Here is an 11,389-nt window from a genome sequence, read left to right as displayed (position 1 = left end):
ATTTGGGCAATGGTTTCCTGCTGCCATCTGGATTGCTAAATTCACATCTCTGCCCTGGAAACAAGACGCTTGTCAGGAAAGAATAATTAATCCAGAAACAAGTGGCGCTCTGCCAGGAGGCCTTTTTTTAATTAAAACCAGATCTGATCAAGTCTACTGAGGAACTGACAAAATCATGAAACATATGTCCATGATTCAAGGCTGAATTATGGGGGTGCTCTGGATAGGGCTTAGTCCTCCCAAACTTGTGCGCACACATCTTGCTGGAGGTGTCTTTTCCTCCTTTGCCTCTGAGGGCTGTGTTTTTCCCAAATGAGCTACAAACTCACTAAGATGCAGGACACCAGTGACCATCTACTACTATGCTCGTTTTGGTGGTGTTTGGCCAACTCGGGGGGTAAATGAGCGTCCCATGTTCAGGGGATCAGCAAGGTACACTTGGGCTTAGCGGTGGTTATCTTCAGCCACAGTATCTTGGTCCTGCCACTCAGATGCTGCAGAGGAGTGTCCCTGGCCAGACCCTGCTGCATCTCACTCCCACTCTGCCTGTCCTCCCAGAGCCGGTGGGGAAGGATGTTTTCCTCCGTGAAGCCATATGAGAACCAGCGCTACGCATCTCTGAAGAAGGAGTGTCAGCGAAGGAAGCAGCTCTTTGAGGACCCACTTTTCCCTGCCAATGACGACTCACTCTTCTACAAGTCAAGGATTCAGGGCATCCAGTGGAAGCGACCAAAAGTAAGTGCACCTATCCCTTTGCCCCTCCACACTGCTTTCTACCAGTATTCCTGAAAGTGCACAGTGCATCCTTCACTGAAGCTGTCAAGTCCAAATCAACACCTCTTATTCCCAATAGGGTTTATTTCACCAGACCTGGTATTGTGAGCCTGTGGGGTGACAGGGAGACCTGTTGCACTTAGGTCCAGGCTTTTCTGCTCCCAGTGAGGTCCAAGAGCAAAGGATGCTTCTCTTGTGTCTCAGTCTCCCCATGCATAAATTAGACAGGTGGTTTGCAGCCACATTGATAATTGTGTACTCCTGTGAGGGCTGATGGATCCATCAAGGCAAAGTGTTATCTCTGAGTTACAGAATGGTTTTGGTCAGAAGGGACCATAAAGATATCTAGTTCCGACTCCTCTGCCATGGCCAGGGACACCTTTCACTGTAACACCCTTGGTGGTCCATTTGGAAAGGGAAAAGAAGATAAGCTTTGGATAGCTGAGGTGATTTTGGGGTCTTTGGGGAAGTGAGTGGTCATACCCATCCTTTCTCTCCTGTGCAAAACCCATGTCCTGTGCAAAAAGTCCTCTGCATCTCCTCCATGCTTCTGTGTCTGTTATGGGGGCAGGTTGTGGAAGGCTGGTGGTAGTATTGCCTGTCCCTAGTACTGCCAGTCCCTCTTCTACTATCCTCAGTGCCTGCCCAAAGGATGCACATCTGGACGTGAGGACAATATGGGGAATTTGTATGTCCTCATATGGCCATCTGCATGGGGTTGATCATGAGACCAGTGCTCTTGACTGCCGTGAAGTACAAGGAGTCCCAGGGCGCAACGGTAATTGTGGTTGGGGAGTGGCAGTAATCCAGCATCTAACACATCTGGGTTTCTTTCCTTGCCTGGGGGGAGAAGCAGCCCTCTCTGCCCAGCCCATGCTTTCCACATGCAGCTTGGTGGCATTTCAGCGTGGTAAGATTGCCTGAGCTGCCATTGCCATCTTCGCCCCCGCTGACAGCCCAGAAACTCAGCTGACCTTTCCGGAAGACAGTGCTGCATCTGTCTGGGCAAGGACAGTCTGGTGGGGGTGGACAGAAAGGCTTTGTGTGAAGGGAGGAATGGAGCTGAACTGACCCTTTCTGTGTAGCTGGAGGGGCTGAGGCCCCCAGCATTCTACCAGGCTCCTTGTGGAAGGAGGTCTCGTGTCCCTCTGCTCTGCTTCGGGCCCTCCTGCACTGCCTGGACACAGGCTTTATGCAAAGTCCTGTGTGTGTTTTAGTTTGTTGCACTTGTCTGCTGGAGAGGAAAGATGCTCTGTGCACATCTGCCTTCTGAAGACAGAGCCCACCATGGTTTGTTCTCACTATGAGGGAATAACACACCTTGAACATTCTGTTTATACAGGGTGATGCCTTGGACTTTCTAAACAACTTTCTCTAGGACTGAAAGGTGAGGATGTATTTGAGACCCCCGTGCTGGTTTGAATTCAGGGACACACGCCTTAATTCAGCCCTATGTCTAATGACAGAGGGTTGGATCCAGTTGTAGATGGGCAAAGTTTGCTTGTCTTCTGCTGAGCATCTCAGAACTTTCCTCCATCTGCTTTTCCAGCTTTGATCTGATGTGCAGCCCTTTGTGTTCAGGCAGGTATTCTCTCGCTGCCTTGCTCCACAGAGCATGAGGTCTTTCTAAGAAAGCTTTCTGGACCTCCTGGTCTGGTCCAAACCCATACCTGCTGAAGCATGGAGCGAATTCAAGCTCTTTCCAACCAGCCAGTTCTGCAGTTTCATGGGATCGTAGAACAGTTTGGGTAAGAAGAGACCTTTAAAGTTAAAGCAATTAGAAGAGGATGATTGAGCAGGGATTCTTTCTGGCAGGGGCTGGCAGTGGGAATGGGGGCTGGAAGTGGATCCCACGTGCCAGCAAGGTCCTGTACGCTTAACTAGGCATGGAGGTGGTCCCTGCTTTGCTGACTCTGCATCAGACAAAGGGAACTTTGCCAGCAGTTTCGGCACCAAAAGGAGTACATGCTGAGCAGTAGCAGACTCAGTGATGCCACTGTCTGGTAGGATTGTTTGATCAGACCTGCCTAGCTGCCTTGAATGCAAAATCGCCATTAAAAAGAATAAGAATTTGAGCTCACACCTACCCTGCTTACTGGTAAAGTTTCCAGAAGCCTCTTTCTCTAAAGCATTTCTCCAAGTTCTTTTCTCTATAGTTCATTTCAGCAAAAGTAACTGATTTTCATGGGGAGAGCTGCTTTGTGCCAGACAGCCAATGCAAGGTGATGTTTTTAGTTGCTGGACCCAATTCTGCCTGAATTCATACTGGCTCTCTAGGGGAGAGAGCCCAGAAAAAGATCTCAGCATCTTCTTCAGGAAATCAAATGCAGTGCCTCTGGGTGTCAGGGATCTTGATATATATCTCACCACTCTTCTGTCTGCAAGAGACCTGGGAATCACCATTGGCTTCTCCTATTTAATGCAGGATTTAGTAGGCTCCAAAACATCCAGGAGGTTCAAATCAACCATTCTGCTTGTGTGGTAATGGCACGGTGCAGTCATTAAACCACATTAAGTCCCTATAGTATCCTCTTTCTGTTACACCAGCAAATCTTTCCTTAGGCAGTCACAGTTTATTCTTGTTCAGAAAAGACAAACAGTGATACTCCCAGTTTTTGACACATGCTGTTTCGGGGATTTCTTGACCCAGAAGGGGAGTCCTCAGTCTCAGGGATGCAGGGAGGGGATGGTATGTACACACTTCTATCTCTCAGGGCCATAGTCATGGGCTGTTTTGGAGAGTTTGAGCTGAAACTGTGTGATAAACATAAGAGCTCACCGTGTCTCTGGCTTTGTTGTGAAAACAGAGTGGGTGGAGAGTGGAAATAAAAGCTGTCAGCTATTAAAAACAACCATTTGCTTGCTTGGAAAAGTTGTCCCTTGTGATCTGTGGAAAGAAGTGAGATGTAGCAGATAAGTTTTGTCCAGAGAAGCCGTGGCTGCCCGATCCCTGGAAATGTTCAAATCCAGGTTGGACAGGGCTTGGAGCAACCTGGTCTGGTGGAATATATCTCTGCCCACGGCAGGGGGGTTGGAACTAGATGATCTTGAAGGTCCTTTCCAACCCAAAACATTCTATGATTTTTCAGGCAAAACACTTGTGTGTGGAAAGTAACTGTAGTGAAGTCACTGGGGTGCTGGGAATGCTCTTTGGCAGACACAGGATCTCATTTCCGTATACTTAAGTGGCACTACTATGGATTTAAACAGCCCATCCCCTGTGTGTGCATGCCTTCCTTCCCAACGATCCTTTCTGCTCCTCCATGCACTCCCAAAGCCTGAGACTGCTTTGACAAAAAACATTCACAGAAGCAAGCAATCTCTGCAGCACTCTCACTTATGTTTGAGATTTTTCTGGACAGAGGGGAGAAGGGCAGGCTGAGGAACAGCTCTGGTCCCTTCCCTGGTCAGCCTGTCTTGCTGCAACTTCCTCCTGCATCCGGTGCTGTAACCCTTCCTGGAATGGGCTCAGCCTTATTGATTCCAGCAGGGTGTCCTCTCTCCCTCCTCCCTCCTTCCCTCCCTCCCTCCCTCCCTGTGTTTCCTGGCCTCCAGCCCTACTCTGGATGCCAGATCTTTGCAGAGAGAGCAGCTGTTTGAGCCCTCTAATCGGGTTTTGGCTTCAGTGGTTGTTTGCTGGATGTCTTTGTGATGCTGCACGGTGAAGCCAGAAAGCTAATTACTGGAGTGTTTTGGAGGGAGGGAAGCAAGCCACAACATCAGCCTGAGTTGAGAAGGGGGTCCTGAAGAACCTTGTTTTAGTGGATCCTCTTAAATATGAGACTGACTTCTCATTGCTGAGCCAAAGCAGATTTTTGGAGCTGGCTAAAGTGGCGTTGGCAGCTCTTTCTGTCAGCTTGAATATTGCATTAGAAATTAAACTGAGATTTTTTGGGCTAAGTCCAAATCCTAGCACCTTGCTTGAAACTCCTTTCTGTTGTGCTCTGCCTGCTGTCATGTTGAAGGAGAGGGAGATCTCTGTATTCAGGCAAGTAGTACCACTCCCAGTGGAAATCTCAGCCTGATCCTTAAGCTCTGAGTTTTGTCTTCCTCGTTTGGGACAGGAATGCTGGCAGTGCACCTTGGGGGCAGGAGGTTTGGTCTGTGCATTGGGTGAGCTGGTCTGGTGTTTGGGGGGTGGCTAAATAGGGAGGGGTGGCACAGATATGAGGGAAGGGCACCACGGACAAGGTGCAAGATGGGTGGCAGTAATAAGGGAAGATTTCAGGCACCTACTGTCTGTTGATCCCTTCTGGAAAAGGCAGTGATGGTCTAAGGTGGAAGAGACTCATCTACACAGTTAATCTCTTCTAATCATCACTGTCTTAAACTCTCTTCCTGGGTACAGGGTGCTTCCAGTGATGCCATGGGGTTGGTACAGGGTTCAGTTAGGGCCTTTAGTACCTCGGGGCCTTATCCCAGGCTTGTTTTCTCTCTGCAGAGAGAACCACGTGGTTCAGGTTCATCCCACCAAGCCATGACCTGCTGCTGGGACTGGTCACCAGCCAGGACAAATTTGGGCATCACTGTGCACCTGTGGGAAGCAAATGAAGCTTGCTGGGAGGCTTATGCCATGCACAGATGTGATGTTGGACCACATGAGCTTCATGCTCTGGTCCTTCAGCTCTTCCCAGGGAACAAGGTTGAGCCTGGAGGTTTTTTCCTCCCTGTTCTGGGAGGCAGGTGGGCTGCTGTGTGCTGAGTGCATTCCTGTCCAAAGCAGTTTGCTGCAGGACCTTGCAGAAGTGCTTCATAGTGCCTTAGTGTCTTTCCTAAGATGCTGAGTGGGTGGGACATGAGATCCCAAAGATGCTTGAAGGGGACCAGGTGGGAACACAGTTGCAAGCTGTGCCTAAGGTGCTGTAATGAGAAGCTGTGATGAAGCACAAGTGTTTCCAAGCAGGCTGTTATCACAGTGACTGGGTGGCTAAAGGTGGTGATAGTTGAACCTGAGCTGCACTTTTGTCCTGTCAGTTCAAGCCTGGCTGGTTGCAACCACCAGAGAAACTCTACTGGATGAAGTCTACACCTTCATCCACTCAAGGGAAGAGTTTTGCCCTCCATCCCTGTTTCTCAGTATTTTTATCTCTCTGCTGTATTTGCTTGCAAGCAGTGAATCATCTCTGCAGGAATTAATTGTCAAGGGAGGTTGTCACTGATTAAAAAGCATAAAGGTAGATTCTTGCTGAATGGCAATATTATTTTATCTGGGTGAAGACAATGTTATTTGGAGGGAAAAGCCTGAGAATCAGAGGAGAGACAGATAAGCCACGTATTCTGGGAAGTGTTCTGAGAAGCAGGGGATCTTAGGGCAGATGGGGCATGGCATTTTCAGCCCTACTGTGGCACTGGGGAGAGATGCTCTCAGTCATAGCCCTGTTTTTTTTTCCAGCCAGACCTTTCACTAGGCCAGATTGCTCAAAGCCCCATCCAGCTTGGTCTTGAGCCATGGGCAGGGACACATTCCACTAAGACCAGGTTGCTCAAAGCCCCATTCAACCTACTCTTGAACACTTCGAGAGGTGGAACAGCCACAACTGCACTGGGCAACCTGTGCCAGAGTCTCACCACCATCACAGTAAAGAATTTCTTCCTAATACCCAATGGAAACCTACCCTCCTTCAGCTTAAAGCCATTCTGCCTTGTCCTGTCATGCAGGGTGCATTATGTCTCTTGTCTCCTGAATTTGATGCTGTTGTGTTGGAGGATCTGTTGCAGAGCATCTCTTAAGCTCCCCTTTTCCTTCCATTATTAAGCACTTAGCTCCTTTCTCTTGCTGAGTGAGGATTATACAATCAATACCCACGGGGGTTTCCTGGAAGGGGAAAGGAGTCAATGAACTAATTCGCTAAAAGCAAGACCAGCACTTCTCTGCCCACAAGTTTCTGCATTAAAAGGTCTTTTCCCCAGTGTGTAGTGCAGGCTGGGAAGCTGGCAAAAACACAAGAGTGAAGATAATGGGGAAGACAGAGGTTAAGTTCTTGCAGTTCTTTTCTCACCCAAAGCTCACCAAGAGCTTAGCATGGAGGCAGTTAAACTAGTAATGGTCATTGAGGAAAAACCTTCTGGTGTCCCAGAAGGTCCTTCTGTCAGAAAGACTAAAATACTAACCTCTGCGCTCCAGGGGTGTCTTTGCTCAGCTTTTTGCAGCATCTTGGCCTGTCTCATTCCATTTTGGTCTCGCCCAAAGAATGCTTGGGGCTAGCATTGGTGCTGGGGCTACATTGTTCTGCTGGATCCACTGAGGGATCATCTCCTCTGAACAGAGTCTGTCTGCAGTCCATCACAGGCATAGGAATCCATCCAGACCTTTGCATTTCTCAGCTTAGGAATTTATGAGCCACTCGGCTGTTAATTTATCTGCCATTTTCAGTAAAACTGCAGTTGATTGCCAGTCTGGTTACCCCTTGCCAGGAAAGGATTTGGTCATCATTTAATACGATCTCTGAATTGACTTTGTTTTTACATTTTTAAGCCTTTCATAGACTTCCCCCATCCCTCAAGGATGGACAAGAGATGTATTGTTATTATTTATGCTTATTTTAAAAGGCCTTTACTCTCATTAAACATGATGCTGACTCTGGCTGCATTAAAGCATGTCTCACTGGATCCTCCCAGGACCATGACCCCATAGTGCCAGGCAAACACACAGGGGGTGATAAGCTGCCCAGCACGAGTGTGGCTCACTGCAGCCTTTGATAAGAAATTGCCAGCTAGTCTGCTCTGTCCTCAGCATCAGAAGGACACGGCCTTAGATGCAAAAGCAACAGTAAAATCCATGGTTTAGACTAATTGTCTGCTTCTTAATGCAAGTGTGTGTCAGTTTCAATAAATTATTGTACTGGTAATGGGGAAGAGCAGAACAATAGCAGAGCATGTCACAGAAAGGAGCCCTGAGCATCGACTGCCCTCTGAGCTCCATGGGAGGGAATGGTGCAAATCCTCTCAGATTTGGCTTGGGAATGCTGGAGGGGCACATTCAACCTGTGGAGCAGGTGCAGAGCTAGGCTAGTTATCATAGAATCACAGAATGGTCTGATTTCAAGATCACATTGTTCCCACCTCCTTGCCATGGGCAGTGACACCTTCCACTGGACACGATTACTTGTAAGGAAACTTTCCTATCCAGCCATCCAGGATCCAGCCAATCACTCCGAGGAGGAGGGACCCTGAGCAGAGGAAATGCTGTGTTATTACACCCTCAAGAGTCTAAGCACTCAAAGGTCTGGGGTTATTGGCTTCTGCTGTGTCTCAGTGTCAGTCACCTGGCTGGGCCACAGGTCCCTGTGCCCTTTGTTATGCAAAGGATTGGCACCAGTACACAGCCCCTTGCCTGGGGCTCCTGCCTCCCCAGAGCTCAATCTTCAGATTACACTGCAGCCTGCACACCATGCTACCTGCACTTGAATGTATTCGTCAGCTCTCAAAGCCCTGTCCAGCCTAGCCTGGGGATGAGACATCCACAGCTTCTCTGGGCAAACTATGCCAGTGCCTCACCACCTTAGCAGGAAAGAATTTCTTCCTATTATCTAATCTAAACTTGCTGTCTTTCAGTTTAAAGCCATTCCCCCCTTATGACATCACTCCACACATGGGTCCAAAGTCCTTCTCCAGCTCTCCTGGAGCTTCTTTAGGCACTAGAACAAGCTCAAAGTTGTCTCCAGAGCCTTCTCTTCTCTAGGCTGAACAGCCCCAACTCTCTAAGCCTGTCTCCATATCAGAGGTGCAGCAGCCCTCTGAGCATCTTTGTGGCCTCCTCTGGGGGAGGAGGCCTCCTCCTCCTCCTCCTCCAGTAAGTCCACATCCTTCTTATGCTGGGGGCTTCAGAGCTGGACACACACTCTGGATCAGCCAAGGCTTTAATCTTGGTGCAAGCTGGGAGTTTCTGCACCCCTGTAAGCTCTAATTTTTGAGCCCTAAGAGAGGATGGGATTTTGAGGTGATTTGCCTGTGTTAAGGGCAGGCTTGGTCCTGCTGGAGTAAGTGTCTTGTACCAAAACCCTTGCAAAGACTCGATTAGGCATGGTGCTGCCTCTTGCAGAAGGAAAATAAAATATGAAGTGCAGTAAAGCTGAGGGCTGAGTCCAGCTATTGTAAGAAGTGGTTAAAGAAAGAGGCAAATAGGAGGAAGTGGTGGTGGGGGAATCACAGTCAGAGCCACACTGAGCCTGCCCATGAAGCAGAAAAGGAGCCATTTCTTGACCTGTCAACTTTGAAGCCAGAAGGGACACTTCTCCATGCATTGTCTGATTTCTGTGTAACAAGAGGTCATGGCACTTCCTTGAATTAACTCCCTGTTGAACTAAACTTGACCTGCTTCCTCTAAGCACCATCCAGTTTTGTTTTTCCAGGAGAAAATCCACTGTGGCTCTGGATCACTTGCTCTAAGGACCAGTCTGTGCCTTAGGATGTGCAATTTTTGGGGGGGATTGAGTTGGCTTAGCTTCAGCATACACCCCTTGGATCTTGTGTGCACACTCACTTGTTTCTGCATTTCCGATCTCTTTAAATGCATCTTGAAGATATTCCTGCTTGTTGCAGGGAGTTGGATTAGATGATCTCTAAAGGTCCATTCCAACTCAATGTTTTCTATGATTCTCCATAATAATCCTGTAATGCACACATGGTTGGGGCAGAGGGATACCTACACCTGTACAGAAACAGGTGCTACCCCTCTCTTCATCACTTTTCCTTCTTGCCTTGCGCAACAGAGTTTGAACTCCTGTCCAGTCCAGGAGTATTAGTGGGTTGACTGTGGATGAATAAATGCAGCAAGCATCTGTCTTTGCAAACACCCCAGGGCAAGGGCTTGTCCTTCCCTTGCTGCCAAGCAACTTGACGCCATCTGAATTATTGGTACAGAACATTAAAATTCTCCAAGTAGGCCCTTTTTAAAATAAAAACCCAACACAATTTGGCAGTGAGTAGAATGGCACTGTTTCTTCTCTGATATATATATATAATTTAACACAGACTGTGCAAATACTGCCCCAAAGCCCTGCAAAAATTAAAGAACCTGTTTATGAGGCAGGCTGGAACGTGCTAAGCAGGGAAGCATGGTAGGCTCTGATTTTTGCCCTAAGTGAGGGTACTCAACCCAGTGTAATCACTCCTTGAAGCTGGTGGTGGTTTGCTCAGATCTCACAAGAAATCAGGTCAGCAAGGATGAGCTGAGGCATCTGTGCCCTTCAGGTGTTAGAATCATAGAACCATTTAGATTGGAAAAACCCTCTAAGATCATCAAACCCAACCACTAAGCCAACACTGCCAGGTTCACCACTAAACCATGTCCCCAAGTGCCCCATCTACATGTCTTTTGAATGCCTCCAGGGATGGAGACTCCACCACTTCCCTGGGCACCCTTTGGAGGAAAGATTTTTCATAATAGTCAATCTAAATCTCCCCTGGCACATCCTGAGGCCATTTGCTTTTGTCCTATCACTTGTTAGCCCCAACCTGGCCAAAACCTCCTTGCAGGCAGTTGTAGAGAGTGAGAAGGTCCCCCTGTGCCTCCTTTTCTCCAGGCTGAACAATCCTAGCTCCCTTAGCTGCTCCTCATCAGACTGGTTCTCCAGACCCTCTTCCAGCTCTATTACCCTTTTCTGGGCACACTCCAGCACTTCAGTATCTTTCTTCTAGTGAAGGGCCCAAATAGCTGTGGCCATCAGAAGCTGTGTTGTCCAATAAGGCAGGAAGTTCCAGCTTAGGAGAGGTGACCTGTGTGTTCACGGAGACATAAAACAAAGCATCCCATATCTTTGCTTTTTCTGGATCTTCGGGAAGAAACTACTGCTCAGTGATGCATTCCTCACAGTTCCCTTCCGAGAAGGAAAAGGGTGAACAACCCATCTTAGTGGAGAGTGGTCATGGATGTTTAAAGTTTGACTGTGGTTTGATACAAATGCCACTGACAGAATTACTTAAGAATTAACATCCCTTCTCCCAGTCCATATTTCTAGAGGGTGGTTTGCTCATAAAGCAGTTTTCTCTGTTTGTAAAGCTACACCCAGTGTATGAATAACCAGAATAGGCGTGGTCTGGAAGGCATTTCTTTAAATGGCTTAAACTCATAACCCCATTCTTCATCATCATTGCATAGACAGGGTTTAATTTAGATTGTGGTGGGGTCAAGTTGTGTTCTTGATGGAGGTGCTGCTGTGCTATGAATGTGACACCCTCACAAACAAAACAGTAGTACCTCACTCTGGGACACTATGGCTCAAGGGGGTTTGGGAGGTGTCCCCATAGAAAAGTCATTAGGAGGTTTTGATCGGAGATATACACTAGTGGAGGGTGCAGGTAATTTTCCTTTGCAGCTTCGTATTCTTTCTTTACCCAGTAACCTGACTCTCAGGATAATTAAAAAAAAACGCCAACCAACCAACAAACGAGCAAAACCAAGTAAAAACCTTGCACAACTTAGATTCCAAAATCCTGTTTTAGAAGATTGGCTTTCTGTGAGACACAAGATTTGGGATTCAGGCAGGGCAGCATTCAGATGCTGAATTATGCTGCTTGGAGGCAGAAACAGTGCAGCTGTGCTCATGGCTACATCAGCTTGCTCCAGGATTTCGTATTAGCTCTGTGATGAATGGGTGGGTTTGGACTACTCCCC

The 11,389-nt window shown here is 47.9% G+C and overlaps 1 protein-coding gene across 1 annotated transcript in view; it reads left to right on the top strand.

The window, feature by feature from the left end:
* The first annotated feature begins 573 nt into the window (after positions 1-573).
* The window catches only part of CAPN5 (calpain 5), a 36,907-nt gene continuing 26,091 nt past the window's right edge, over positions 574-11,389 (top strand). Inside the window, exon 1 of the mRNA XM_009081896.1 lies at positions 574-735. Within this exon, the coding sequence (XP_009080144.1) occupies positions 574-735 (162 nt within the window). The remainder of the gene's footprint in view (positions 736-11,389) is intronic.

Source organism: Acanthisitta chloris, unplaced genomic scaffold (assembly GCF_000695815.1).
Source record: "Acanthisitta chloris isolate BGI_N310 unplaced genomic scaffold, ASM69581v1 scaffold3639, whole genome shotgun sequence".
In the NCBI taxonomy this organism is placed as follows: Eukaryota; Metazoa; Chordata; class Aves; order Passeriformes; family Acanthisittidae; genus Acanthisitta; species Acanthisitta chloris.
The sequence above is the reverse complement of the archived record's forward strand: the minus strand, read 5'-3'. Positions and strand labels throughout refer to the sequence as shown.